General features: G+C 35.7%; 1 protein-coding gene and 1 pseudogene across 51 annotated transcripts; one reads left to right on the top strand and one right to left on the bottom strand.

Moving 5' to 3' along the window:
- Window positions 1-97: 97 nt before the first annotated feature.
- LOC114272346 (endoglucanase 6-like) lies at window positions 98-2,626 on the top strand (annotated as a pseudogene). The gene is made up of 4 exons (XR_014344658.1): window positions 98-790; window positions 972-1,324; window positions 1,437-1,621; window positions 2,052-2,626. The product of XR_014344658.1 is annotated as an endoglucanase 6-like (transcript).
- Window positions 2,627-3,434: 808 nt separating this feature from the next.
- On the bottom strand, window positions 3,435-11,607 carry LOC114272322 (long chain acyl-CoA synthetase 4-like). Of its 50 annotated transcripts, none has more exons than XM_082896361.1 (16): window positions 11,467-11,607; window positions 9,865-9,963; window positions 9,595-9,720; window positions 8,942-8,981; window positions 8,766-8,860; window positions 8,375-8,592; window positions 7,838-8,005; window positions 7,609-7,752; window positions 7,447-7,534; window positions 6,898-6,964; window positions 6,219-6,290; window positions 6,008-6,067; window positions 5,777-5,903; window positions 4,471-4,653; window positions 4,212-4,331; window positions 3,435-3,745 (listed from the first exon to the last, which is right to left on the bottom strand). In XM_082896361.1, exons 13-16 carry the CDS (start codon window positions 5,879-5,881, stop codon window positions 3,710-3,712), a joined length of 444 nt encoding a protein of 147 aa, XP_082752487.1. In that variant the 5' UTR covers window positions 5,882-5,903; window positions 6,008-6,067; window positions 6,219-6,290; window positions 6,898-6,964; window positions 7,447-7,534; window positions 7,609-7,752; window positions 7,838-8,005; window positions 8,375-8,592; window positions 8,766-8,860; window positions 8,942-8,981; window positions 9,595-9,720; window positions 9,865-9,963; window positions 11,467-11,607; the 3' UTR covers window positions 3,435-3,709. The 50 variants fall into 50 exon arrangements, with proteins under 50 accessions (XP_082752487.1, XP_082752484.1, XP_082752482.1 ...); XM_082896358.1 differs by lacking the exon at window positions 8,375-8,592 and adding an exon at window positions 9,104-9,252 and having other exon boundaries at window positions 5,777-5,913; window positions 7,609-7,630; window positions 9,595-9,646; XM_082896356.1 differs by having other exon boundaries at window positions 5,777-5,913; window positions 6,219-6,396; window positions 9,595-9,646.
- Between the last annotated feature and the right edge of the window lie 3,252 nt (window positions 11,608-14,859).

Here is a 14,859-nt window from a genome sequence, read left to right as displayed (position 1 = left end):
TCTTATAAACGTAAGAATGGAGGCTTGACCTAGTAGTATATCAGTTGTAGCTATCCTTCATAAGCAAAGTGGTGCACTATGTGTTGCGATGCAATGTATTAATTTTAGTAGCTAGGTGAACTATTTATTGTAATTATTACCGAAGGTAATCAGTGAACGGAATCAACAAACCGCTTGCCTCTTTTTAGTCATACCTCATTAAAGCAAACACAGTAAATCCTTGATTCTTGGTCAAAGAGGAGCCATTAACGGATTGCCCCTTACGCAATTGCTGCCTATAAAGAGCACAAACAGCATTCATGCATAGTTTGGGATTGTTCTGAAATGCTAAAATCATGTCAATTTCAAATAACCATATTTTCTTTTTATCATTCCTACTTCGGAGCTTTTTAATCGTACTTTCAATGTCAGAAGAACTATCTGCACTGTCAGAACCATCACCCACATCTGTAATCAACTCTTGAGTTGCCTTTGTTTTAAGTTTACTAATTGGAGTCATGTCGTCATCATCATCGTCATCATCATCTTACTCACATCAATATTAGTGCGTGGACCTCTTTTTCTTTTGGTACTTGAATCCAAGAGGCGATTCTCTGTGCAACTTCTCCCATTTTCATCACCAGTCTGATGAAAATGTGCACTTCCTATTTCTTTATCACTCAGAATAAATCCTGAAGCAACAACATTAGGCATGCTAGTTGTTCCATCCCTTGGGCACGCCAAGAAAAACCTGAAGTGTGCTTCTGGCAGTGTCTCTCCATCTGAGCTTCTTTCATTTGCCAAATCTCAGGTTAAGACTTGTTATCATCTGACAAGATCAATACATCTTTGGAACTGGGACTAAACTGTTCTTTCAAAAAACCAAACCAATCTATACGATTTGAAGTGATTTGAATCAATTTGACATATTTTTTTAGAATAGGAACTAGTTTGTTACAAGGCTCTAATTCTTGCAATGTTTGAACCCTCAGGTGGACTATATTCTTGGAGACAACCCAAGAGCTACAAGTTATATGGTAGGCTATGGAAACAACTACCCACAACAGGTTCATCACAGAGCTTCCTCCACTGTCTCCTTCAAGGACAACCCTTCATTTGTCAGTTGCCGTGGAGGCTATGCCACATGGTTTAGCAGGAATGCAAGCGATCCAAACCTCCTAACAGGTGCTCTTGTTGGTGGACCCGACGCTTATTTATGACAACTTTGCTGATCAAAGAGACAACTATGAGCAAACAAAGCCAGCTACCTACAACAATGCTCATCTTCTTGGCATTTTAGCAAGACTACACGGTGGACATAGCGGCTACAACCAGCTCCTTCCAGGTATGTATACGAGTTATAATTTGAAATTTTGTCACTTACTTATTTCTTGATTCTATATGATTAAGAATAACATTTTCTCTTGCTGATAATATTTAATAAATTTGCTTTACAGTGACCTTTCCAGCCCCTAAAACCCAGCCAAAGCTTGCTCCAGTTACCGGAACCACACCATCTCAAGGTATTCCTGCAATCCTCATGCAAAGACATCCCTGTTGGACTTTATCTAATTCTAGGAAGCGCGTACACTTCAAATTGGGTATTGTGTCTGTGTCCAACATGTATTGGATACCAACACACCATTGATACGTGTGTTCACATTTAGACACACCACATGAAGTGTTAAATTTTTTTTTGTTATTATTTTTTTGCATAACACTTAACGGATACATGTGTCATATGTTTGGACATGCCTACACTTTTATGGATTTTTTAAAATAATTTTAGAAAGCTTATTTGAGTTCAAAGTAAAGAAACAAAAAGATGGAAAGTGAAGAAAAATAAAAATACACACATACATTGATGTCTCTTATATCTTTATACTCAAAATTTATATCTATAATTTTATTTTATTTTTGGTTTACTATATCCCCAATATATCTTAATTTTTTCAAAATTGTTGTGTCTCATGTCTGCGTCCGTACTACTTAGGTCCAGAGGTTGGAAGTATTTCTTGTGGCCTGTAATTCCAAATGTTGATCTAATATGGGAATAATTAAATCTAATGTAATTTGCTTGTTTCGCAGTTTCGTCTTCTGCACCCATTGCCATTGAACAAAAGATGACAAGTTCATGGGATTACAATGGCAAGACTTACTACAGATACTCCACAACTGTGACAAACAAGTCACCCAAAACACTGAAATTTCTCAACCTTTCAATCTCCAAGCTCTACGGTCCTCTGTGGGGCCTGACAAAGTCGGGCGATTCATATGTTTTTCCAGCATGGCTCAACTCTAACAGCTGGGAAGAGCCTAGAGTTTGCTTACATCCACTCTGCCTCTCAAGCTAATGTCTCAGTCTCAAGCTACAATTTGGCCTAAAATTACGAAAAGAGGTGGCTGACACGGGTTTTTCTTGGGTTGTGATGCGAGAATTGGGATTTTTCAGCTATACAAGATGCAATTTGGAAAGGGATTTGTTCTTTTAAGTTGTAATTTTTCAATTACTTGTTGATTTCGGATTGAGAGTAGGTTTGCCGATGGAATGTAAGGAGGGAGAAAGGCATGAAGAGATGATTAAACAGGTGTGCTCATCCTCTTTCTCCTCCACTTCAGTAGTTACTAGCATAGATAGTTTTGAGACACAGATAGGGCAAGTGTGCATGTTGAGAAGAAAATTATTTCTCAGTATGACAAAAAAAAATCAAGTAGTTTTTTTTTTTTTTTTTTTTTGGTGTCCTTTAAAAACAACTTTGAGTGCTCTCTCTCTCTCTCTCTCTCTCTCTCTCATGTAATTGTATTTCCAAAATTTCACTCTCTCATGTAATTGTATTTCCAAAATTTCACATTTGCAATACGAATATAGTTTGTGCAATGACAAAAGATTTCTCATTGTTTTATCATTTGATTGATGAATCTTGGTCTATGTATTGAATTCTTTTTCTTGGTATCTTTGTTTCAAGTTCACATTATAATTAAGTGCTCCAATCTTTCTATGCCTGTGTTCTTTGGCCATTTTTATATAAAATATAATGTTTTCTAAACAATTTTAGGAAAAATATATCGTTAAAAAAATTAGACCAAAAAATGGTTGTTGAGTCGGCACAAATAGGGACCAAATCTTAATATTCCAGTTCTCCCAATTGGATATCTGGTGACTAACCAATACAACCTCAAGTATGTACCTGCAAAGTAATAATAATGATAACAATATCTTCAGAAAATTACAAAAACAATTCAGGATTTAATTAAACCTTAGTGTTCTAATTTTTCATTGTAAACCTCTCTGTTTTTAAATTGATACAATTTGAACAATCTGTCCATCCCTGTTTAAAGCCAATAAACCTTTCTCCTTTCAATACCAAATTTATCTTTCAACACAAAGGATGGAAATTTCCTTTTCTTGTGTTGAAGACTAGAAAGATGAATAATCAGAGAAAACACAGCTTCAATAGAACTGAACAAGATTTGGCTTTGGCATGCATTAATAGAACTATGAAAAGTGAAATTGAATCCAATAAATTAACATGATTGGTGCCACATCGGTTTGTAAGTTTTGTTGATTTGTATAGCACTAATCATCAAGGTTATACAAGTAACCAACAATATATACAGTTTCAAGAAAGAGTGGGATGCCAAAAAGCCAAAACTGGCAATAGCATCGAAGAATGAAGATCCTTTTTTAGGGCTGTTAAAATTTAGAAAACACCATCTTCAGGCAGTTTGCTTACTTTGCACCCTTGTACATGTTGTCAACAATGTTCTGCAATGCAACACAAAGATTTCCCCTTAGTACTGTGCCACCCAAAAAACAAAAGAGTACTATAAAGTAGTCATAAACAGAAATGACAAATTAACAAATTCCAAAAAAGTTAATTGGAAATTTAAGTCGACTAAAAGTTCTTGCATGCACTAGTTGCTTGGCAGATGGCAACACGGAGTGAACTAGAAATCTCCAATGTTCAAACACTCATGGCCAAGGGCGGAACCAGGATTTTAACTCGAGGGGGTTCAATTTTTGGCTTTTCTTCTCCACAGATTATTCTAATACATATTTTTCTACAATGAAATGATTTCCTCCCGATTACTCTCAAGTCTCACCGGAAAAAAATTAGAATTCTAATACACATTTCACATATTTCAAAACATTTTTGGGTCAAAGCATCTAGTCAATGAACATAGTACAATGGCATGCCATGAGATTCCTTGAGAGAATCAAGAAGAGCTACCTGGTAGTATTTGAGCAACTGAGGCCTCTTCTTCTTGAATGTTGGGGTCAGAAGGTCACGCTCCATGTCGAATGGCTCGGGGTCAAGATGAACAGCTTTTATAAATTCAAACCCTTTCAACTGCCAGGCAAATCACAAAAGTTTCAGAAATCTTCTGGAAGTAAATAACGTTTTCTTCCCCTCTGCTAACTCAGATTATTATTCAATTATCAAATGGAAGTAGAAATGAGAGGTGGTTGGAAGTGTAGAAGACACAAACCTTCTTTCCCTTTCCAATCCGTGTGAGCTCTACAAGTACGTTTTGTTTTGCCTTGGGATTTTCACAGAGGGAATTGAAATCCCCAGGTACACCATTTTCTTCAGCCCAACGTTCAAGTACTTGCTTATTTGGGTTTACAACAGCAACAAGGAAAGACTCAAAGCTGTTCCCATATACCCATATCTGAGATTGAAATTCAGACATAATCAAACACAAGAAGATTCTGGAATAAACAAAATGCTCAATCTCCTAGCCCCAAAGTACAGGCATAGATTTGACCATTCATTAATGCTGTGTTTGGTTGGGAGATTTGGGGAGGAATTTGGAAAGGGAAATGGAAAATATAGGTGAAATGTGAATAAAATATGTCTATATTTCACCTAGTTTCACACACTTTTTCCCTTTCCCTTTCCAAATCCCTCTCCAAATCTCCCAACCAAACACAGCATAAGTCACTCCAAGGATTGTTTCCAACAGGAAAAAGTGCACAAATGTGAGAAATGAGAACATTCTTAGCAGATCCATAAGCATGCACAAAAGCATGAATGAACCAAGTATATAGATATCCTCAAGTTTTAACAAGAAAGAATAAGTTGGACCTCAGGATGCACACATCAAAATCAACCTATGGCAAATATTTTGTGCCTTAAGTGTAAGAAAACAAAAAACAAATCTGATGGGAAAAAAGCACGTAAATGCAAACACTAATTTTGTGAGATATAATCAATCATAGAGACCTGTGTCAAGTTTCTTCCTGTGCTTAAAAGCACACAACATGCACAAATTAGTTTAGCAGAAAAGGGATTAAAATTTAAAATAGAACGCACTGGAAATGTGTGTGTGTGTGTGAGAGAGAGAGAGAGAGCATATGTGAGGTAATACATAAAAAGAATAACTTTTAACGTCAAGAGGTTCACACAAACAATATCAGAAACAAAAGAAGGCCACATTATAATGTCATAACAGTCAAGAAGTATTGAAACAAGGAAAATGCTATGGATCCAAGTAAATTACCAAATAAATTACCAAACCTCTCACATGGGTGTGGGACCCACACATGTGATTTGTGTGGTTCCCACACCCATGTGAGAGGTTTGGCAATTTATTTGGTAATTTACTTGGGGTCCCTAGCATAACTTTTAAAACAATATCAGAAACAAATCCATGCTCTCATCATCACTAGGACATTGTTGGTAATATCTACAACGAATACATTCCATATTTGTTGACAACAATTGGAATACTCACAGAGACAAAACTGAAACTTATATTCCATTTATATATTTACAATAGTTCAGAGGCTTACCGAGTCAATACCAATAACAGAACCATAAACGTTCACCAAGTTTTCAACTGCAACATATTCTCCTTGTGACAGGTTAAAAATGTTCTTTCGGTCAATAATTTTCATGCTCCCATTGGGCTGCTACTCACTAACATCCCCTGACACAAACATTGTTAGGGGCAGGGTTGACTAAGAAAGAAAATTATGAGCACTATATCAAATTAATTATGAAAGACACTGTCGTAGACAAACCTGTGCGGAGCCATCCATCAATCAGGACCTCTTTGGTGAGGTCTTCACGTTTGTAGTACCCTGAGAACAAGGTATCGCCCCTTATACATATTTCTCCGTGTGGTGTGCTTGAGAGGGCATCATATCCCATTTCAGGAATATTATATGGTCCCATGAGAAAGTAAAAGAGAAAAAGAAGAATGAAAAGCTGCTACAAGAATATGTCCACCACCTTATTGAAAACAATTTTGTCACAAAGTGGAGCTGCATCTACATGTTTACTCCCCTTCTTCATGTTATGTAGCTTGCCGCAGCATTTGTTTAAATGCAGATAAAAATGAGACAGCACAAAATAACAACAAATTAGCTACCTTACAATTAAAGCAAACGCTGTAGAAAAATCCAAGTCCCTGTAGATACACATAGGGTAGCCACAGTTTATGTTTCGTACACATGATGCATAAAGGGTTGCGCCCCCTTTTGATTTGTGCCTTTTAATACAAAATCTATCTTATAAAAAAATGCATGATGAATGAGATGACACTTGAAATAGGAAGTATAAAGGACAGAGTTCTGATCTTAAAAGGGTAATTTCAAGGTTATATAAATACAATGAGAAACAGAATTAAGAACATGAAATTGTTCCAAAGGAAAAAAATGACCAAAATTTTGGAAGAATTGAATATCTAGTCACAAATTTTTGACCAATCAATATATGGTTGCGATGATGTCCTTCAAGAAGTGATGAAAGGTCTTCAGTTGAAAGGGTTAATAAATAAAATAGAATCTTCAAATGAAAAGAAATTGATGTGTGCATAAGTGATTCCACAAGATATCCCTATTATTCTTCTTTTCTTTTCTTTTCTTTTTTTTCTTTTACTAGGAGGTTAGAGATGCGGAGTAGAACTTACTATGAGTATGCGAAGTTGAACATAGTATTTTTTAAGAGACCCCCAGATGAGATCTTCTGTTGCAAACCTGAAAATAAGAACCGGAGTTCGAGAATAAAATGCATGAAACTTGAAGTTATGTTTTGCACAGAATGAAATTATGAAAGAACACTGTGTGCCTCTGAAATGAGCACCATTGTATTTAAATTTAACTCTACCCTCATTAACCATTCTGTTTCTTGTGTTCTCTATTCAGATTTTAATAGTCCCATGGCAGACCAAAATAAAAAATTATCAAAATTTAACAACTTAAAATACACTGAATTTGTTTCATGCTTTCTAGAGCATAAATGTTTTTGGAATTAAAACAGAACACAAAAATAAATCGCTAACATTAAATCTTTTACTGTTTCATATTTTAGTTGATTACTGTGTGATGGATCAAAACCACTGCAGTTGATTAAAGCCATTGTGTTTCATGCTACCGAGGAAAGTGTCCCTTTTAGGTTCTATTTTGCTCAGAACATGTACCACCTCGCATTTGCATCCATTGAGAAAGAAAAAACTTACCTGCATAAATTCTATCCAGTACTCAGGGAACAGCACAGAAAATAGTAGGTTTCAGCTCACCAATATCTTCAGTCAACAGTTTGACATCCTGAAGATGTAACAAACACCGAATTGTTACATTGAACTCTAATGTGGAAGGAAAAGAATTGGTAGTCATATTACCCCTCGCCAAAATCCTATTGAGCTGCCAATATTGATAAAACACTCTTCAATCACTCGATCAAAGAAATGTGCCAGAGGAAGATATGAAAGATATACATCCTTTTCAGTCAACTGTAAAATTTTCAAATGGACGTGCAAGAAATCCTAAATAAAGCAGAATAATTTAGATTAAATCAAATAAATAGCCTGCCACATAGATTTATGAATGTAAATTGATTCACATGCTTACCAATTCATGAACGCTCCCTAGCAGGCACCTCACCCCAGCTGTAAGAGTAACAATGCTATTATTGGAAATCAGAACGCCCTTTGGGTCACCAGTAGTGCCACTAGTATACATTATTGTACAAATGTCACTTTTCTTTTTTACTGGAGGATCATACTGTTTATCATCTCCCTGCAAAACCGATAGGGTGAAATTCAAATCGAAGTAATAAATAGTCAATGGAAGTATCATCCATACTTAGCCCCCCTTGGGGAAATGGTATCAGATCAGTTGGTGATTTATAAAAAATTTCCAACTCAACAACAGATTTTTTTTAGGGATGCACCACATAATATTTGAAATTAACATTCAGTACTAGAGACAACGTATATATAGCACACATCATTTCAAGTGCAAAATGCCTCAGATTTAACCACAATTTACTTCAGAGCACCATCAGATTTAGTCAATAGTACTCAACCTATCCTATAACCAAATATAATAGAAGTAACACAATGGAAATAACTGGATCTTAAAGTGAAACATATTTTGACTTTTGACCTTATATCATAACCCTGAACCAATACGACTGCCTGCCTGCAATATGGAAACACACCAATGCCAGTGACCTCTTGTGCCAGCTGTCAACTCCAGCATATCATCTAAGTTATCCTCAAACCACTTTATTATTAGATAAATAAGGATCCATAAAATGCAATAAAGTGGCACAATACAATGATTTTTGTAATACAAAATGTGCAGTACGCCATCCAGCATCCCTGCTTTGAATTCAACAAATTATACACCAATCAAATTCCATTTAAATCATAAAACTGCTAGTTTCTTGAAACAAATTTCATGTGCTACAATAATGGGCATTATTCAAAACCAAAAAATTATTAACAAAACAACCAGATATGAACTGAATAATGGATTAACAGACGTAGCTTACCAATAACAAAAATTCATCCCAAGCATATACAGCCAAACCAAACTTTTCAACTTCTTCTTTTTGTTCAGGAGTAACCTTGCCAAAGCTCACAATTGCTATATAAAAAAATGAATACAGTATTATTTCTTAATGCCGCATGCAAATGCAAACTGAATATTGTATCAAATACAACTTACTTTTCAAGTATTTCGTTGCACTAGGAAATGTTTTCAGCACCTGAAAAGGCAGAAGAAAAATTAAGACGCGTAATCCAGACATCCTATTATATTTTGTTCTATTGCCACCATCTTAGCACTAAACACAATAAAACTACAACAATAAGTTGGACAGAAATGGACCTTTCAGAGTATTGAATTATAAATGAAGTCACATAGAAGATGCACCAAATTTTGGTATCAACTTGAACATATTCATCAAATCAGATCAAGATACATCCACGGATATCTCATAACAACCTTAGTCGGGACACCAATCATAAAATGAAAACCTGTGTACCTCAGGCATCTTTTTCTCTTGATCAACACAAAATAAACATATGTAAAACTCCAAAACGAATCAAGTTGATGATGAAAAATAATTAAACCACAGGTGAGAGATTCACTGCTTCATCACTGAGTCTTTAGTTGAGGTTGGGATGGACCAATACCACCAACAGGTGACATATCAAATTTTATGAAATTAAACAAATCTTTTACTACATGGCTTTACTGTTAATTGAATTCCAGCCAGTGCATTATGTGGTGTGCATTGCATAAATATTTTGAGTCATCAACAAAACAAAATCCACCACTATAGCAATAGTTATTATGAACATAAATCAACAATTTACCTATCTTTACTTGAGGCAGAATTCTCATTTCCAAAGACAAGCCCAACAACCCCTTGTACACGATTCGGTAAATTAATCACGTGTAAGCATAAGATTAGTAAAATGGCACTTACCATAACAACACATCTGAAAATTGATTCCAAGACATGTATATTATAAACCAAATACACAATAATGAGAAGTTATCAATTGAAAAACTAACTGTGACAAAATCCATATTGAAAGATGACAGTAAACACTGCCGAATAGCAAGCTAATGAGAGAAAATACCTTGTACCCAGACTAATGAGAGAAAATTCCTTGTACCCAGACATCAAATCCATCCTTCGATACAAATGGACCACTAAAAGTCAATCAAACCAAAGCTTTCTGAAAAATAACAAAGAAAAAAACCCTCGACAGTGAACAATAACTGACCAAACTAAACAATTTGATCAAAACTACAAAAGTACAGAGATATCATTCTACATTACTAAGAAGGATCACACTACGATATAGTTAGCATTCACATATACACATACATATACATACACTTGAAGGGTAGAACACGTTACGCACTTTATTGGCCTTGTTCAATGCAGTGTATAAAGCTCTGCCGATAGCTTCTTTTATTTTGGAATTGTGTGCCAGAGTGTTTAGTGTTGCTTCCAATTATAGCTTATAAAAAAAATAGCTTAAAATACTAATTACCGGAATGCTGAGGAAGATGCAATTTTAACTTTTGTTTTTTATTATTAGATTTTAACTTGCAAGAAGCTGAACCAGACAGGGCCATTATGACCCATCGATTGAATTTTACTGTTTGAAAAAAATATTTACAAACTTACTGATCACTTCTCAGAGTCAATTTTTGAATCGACATTTACAACCGGCCAACATTCAAAAATACATTCTAAAACAATGTCAGAGCAGTGACTTTCACGAATAACTGGCTAATGTGTGCATATTACTAATATCATTGTCTCCTTGTCACACTTATGCCCAAAACAAGTCTTTTGACTAGTAGTACAATACATATGACATCAAAGCACTGATTGATAGCATATTTTTATATACTATTAAAGAAATTAATTGTCACAATTGATAGTGAAAGGACTTTAGTGAAATTATAAAAAATGCAAGGGGCCAGAGTGTAATATTACACACACACACTCTCAAACAGAGAGAGAGAGTTAGGAAATGAAAGTTGAAATAGAAATCCTACCTTATCTGACTCCACTATCAATGCAAATCAGCAATTTTATTTTAATTTATTTTCAACACAATAACACAATAGGATGACTACAAGGAAATTTTCATCTCCCATTACCTCCAAAAAATGTTAGCTACTCAGCTTACTCTGCAATTTAAGAAATGTTGATCATGAAACATTTCATCTCCCACACACACACACGTACACACACACACTCAGAGAGAGAGAGTTAAGGAAATGAAAGTTGAAATGGAAATCCTACCTTATCTGACTCCACTATCAATGCAAATCAGCAATTTTATTTTAATTTATTTTCAACACAATAACACAATAGGATGACTACAAGGAAATTTTCATCTCCCATTACCTCCAAAAAAATGTTAGCTACTCAGCTTACTTTGCAATTTAAGAAATGTTGATCATGAATTTCATCTTTCCTCCCCACACACACACAGAGAAATAGAGTTATGGAAATGTCAATACTTTCCATTTGATACCCAAATTTTGATACCCAAAATTTGGTACCCAAATCATCTCCCCCCCACACACACACACGTACACAGAGAGAGAGAGAGTGTAGGAAATGTGGACTGGAAATGTCAATACTTTCCATTTGATACCCAAATTTTGCAAGGCAAAAAGAACCTACCAAAGCAAGAATATGGGAAAAAATGAACTACCTTTCACCATAAAAGGCACTCCCAACATCTCTGCATCTCTACCCCAATTCTGTCTTTTTTCCCAAGAGTTACATCTCTGTCTTCTGTCTTTTTTTCCCAATGGATCAGCAAGTTGTTATTAAAAAACCCTCAAAATTTTCCCGGATCCTTCGATCAATTTTTGGCAGCTGCGGCGGGAAGTCGGTGGAGAAGACATTAGTTGAGGATGAAAAAGATGGGTATACAGATTATTTTTCTTCTGCTTCTTCCTTCGGCTTGGACTCGGATTCAGCTTATTCTTCAAAGGAAAAGGGCAGTAAAAATGGAGAATTGCAAAATGAGTTTCAGATGGTGACAGATGACATTAAGCAAGAACTTCAAGTGGCTGACTTGAAAAGGGAGTTGACAGAAACTACTGAAGAGAAGGAAGCAGAGAAGATGATCAGTGATTTAAAGATGGAAGCTGAAACGTTGAATGGTGAGAATTCAAAGCTTTTACAAGAACTTGTCACCGAATGTAGCCAGCTGAGGGAGAAATTGGGTGAGAGAGAAAGGGAACTTGCGAGTCACACCGAGATGCATGAGACCCATAAGAGTGAAACATCAGCTCGAATGAGGGGTTTAGAACTTGAGCTGGATTCTCTGCGTACCCAGAAAGGAGATGAAGTGAAGTTGCTAATGGAGAATCTCAGCGCGATTGAGGAAGACTACGGCTACTTTGAGAGCCGTCTATATGAAATTATGAACGCGTTTCAAGGTGCAAAGAACAGGGTCAGAGAATTGGAAGAGCAGCTAAGAGGTAAAACGCACGAAACTGAGACTGATCAGATGCCAGGGGTCCAAGAAGAAGAAGAAAGGAAGAGCTACGAAGATGAAGATGAAGATGATGCTTTTGAGTTCCCCACCCCTGCCGATAAGATCATTCCTGTTTACCCCATTTTTGGCAGAGATAAGCTCGATGGAGTTCCGGCAGGAACCTACTGCGTTTCCGGAAGAGTGAAGCAGCCGGTGGCCGGAGGAGGAGTGACGATGGCGCAGGAGAGAGATCGGAGGAGGCGGTTGTTGATGCTAAGAGGTAAAACGCACGAAACTGAGACTGATCAGATGCCAGGGGTCCAAGAAGAAGAAGAAAGGAAGAGCTACGAAGATGAAGATGAAGATGATGATTTTGAGTTCCCCACCCCTGCCGACGAGATCATTCCTGTTTACCCCATTTTTGGCAGAGATGAGCTCGACGGAGTTCCGGCAGGAACCTACTGCGTCTCCGGAAGAGTGAAGCAGCCAGAGGCCGGAGGAGGAGTGACGGTGGCGCAGGAGAGAGATCGGAGGAGGCGGTTGTTGATGCCGTACAAGCAAGAAGGGTTCTTTGCTAACGTGAAGATGTTGACCAGAAATGTCGAGCAAATTGGAAATGCTCTCAAAGCTATCAATAGCAAAGTGTTCTAAATTTTTATTTTTATTTTATTTTATTTTTTGTATTTACGTATATTATTATTATAATTTTTAGTTGATTGTGATATTATGGTGGAAGCTTTATCAGTTTAGTCTTGATCTAAAAAATAATAATTTTACCTTTAGATTCATCTAGTCAAGGTACACTAAAAAAATAAAAAATTGACATAATTTTAAATAAAAAAATCACTACAAATAAAAAAAATTGAAATAAAATATAATATAATTTATTTAAAATTTTCTGAACAATTAAAACTTAATGAACTTAAAAAATATATTAAAATTTTAGTTTGTTTATTATTCAAGTCAATTTCAAATGAGTTTTAATATTAACAAAAATGACAAATTAAGTTAAAATAATTTGATTTTTTTAAAAAAAGTTCTATAATACATGTAAATTATATCCTCCAATCATGATTGAAGTTTTTATACACTGATTTAAGTAAATATTTCAATAAAAATTTTAATGGTAAACTTTTATTCTGTTTGGAAATTGATTGTTGCCCTATTACGTAATTTAGTGGGCTTTTTGAATTATTTTAAGTATTTTTTTTTACTTATTTAATTTAAATATACCTAAAAAGTATTAAAAAAATATGAACATAATTTTAAAAAATCACTAAATACAATTTTTTTAATATTTCTTTACAAATATTTTATTTTTTAAGTCCATGTAAGTTAAGAAATATTTTTTTAAAAATATTTAAAAATTTCACTAAAAACAAAAAAAATTAAAAATCATTTTTAAAATCTCAAAATCAAACCGTCTTTAATTTTTATTCAGGTTTTTTAAAAAATATATATATATCTCATCATATTTTAATGATGTTATTTACCAAAATGTTGGATGTTTGATTCAATATTTAAATTAAATCTTTTTTCATTTGAGTAAAAAATGAATAAAACTCAATTTGATATAAGTATGAAACAAAAAGTTTAAATAAATTTTGAATATTTTTTTACCAAAATTTTAATTTGAGTCAATATATGGATGTAAATGCATTATGCATAATTTGATTACAAGAACATCTTAAGTTCAATCTCATTCAACTCATTTGGTTGATTGTGACACGGTTACAACCAATACTTTTCTCAAGCTCTAAGTTCGGAATAAAACTAGATTAAAACTCTAAATAACATTCCCAATGACTGGTCTCAAAACATTAAATAATTTTTGAAGTGGGTGAAAATTAATCAAGTCTTGGTGCTAGGCCCAATGCAACACTCACTCCAAGGTGGAGCTAGGTCGGACCTCGGCCCTATGGCCAACACTTGCTCCGAAGTAAGACAATCATAGGAGTTCGGCCCAATGTACGAGCGTCACTCCAAAGTGGAGCTAGGCCCAATACAACACTCACTCCAAGGTGGAGCTAGGTCGGACCTCGGCCCTATGGCCAACACTTGCTCCGAAGTAAGACAATCATAGGAGTTCGGCCCAATGTACGAGCGTCACTCCAAAGTGGGCCGAGCAACATGGTGGACCTTCTGGATGGACAGAACCACTCCGAAGTGGGTTGAGCAACATATTGGACCTTCTGGATGGACAGAACCACTCCGAAGTGGGTTGAGCAACATGTTGGACCTCCTGGTTGGACAACCGTTCTAGAGCAGACCAACTTAGAGAAGGCCAATTCACTAAAGATCTTTCTTGGGTCCACTAGAGACAAACAACTCTGCTCCTCTCCCTCTGTATGAACATAACGTGGAGACATGGAGGTGCAGAGGGACAAGGAGCATATATGACAGACCTGCGTCTGAATGGCAGGCGGAGTGGTTGTCCTCTTCCAATGAGAGATGTCCGCTAATGAGACAAACAAAACAGACCTGCACCCGAGTGTCAGGCGGAGTGGTCGTCCTCCTCCAATAGGAGATGACCACGAATAAGACACGTTGGACAGATGGCGGAGAGAGAAAGACTTGAACGACAAACAACCTTCTCCTATAAAAGGTGAACACTATTCA

This window comes from Camellia sinensis, chromosome 11 (genome assembly GCF_055761805.1).
Source record: "Camellia sinensis isolate YWXY chromosome 11, ASM5576180v1, whole genome shotgun sequence".
Taxonomy (NCBI): Eukaryota; Viridiplantae; Streptophyta; class Magnoliopsida; order Ericales; family Theaceae; genus Camellia; species Camellia sinensis.
This window is presented reverse-complemented; position numbering and strand designations above follow the sequence as displayed.

Excerpts from the sequence above, each read along its gene's own strand:
- LOC114272322 (XM_082896334.1), bottom strand. The coding sequence starts at position 5,881 with ATGAAAATTATTGACCGAAAGAACATTTTTAACCTGTCACAAGGAGAA. Across the intron at positions 4,654-5,776 it reads CTGTTATTGGTATTGACTCG|ATATGGGTATATGGGAACAG; the intron begins GTAAGCCTCTGA and ends TTTCAATCTCAG. Across the intron at positions 4,332-4,470 it reads GGATTGGAAAGGGAAAGAAG|TTGAAAGGGTTTGAATTTAT; the intron begins GTTTGTGTCTTC and ends TTTGCCTGGCAG.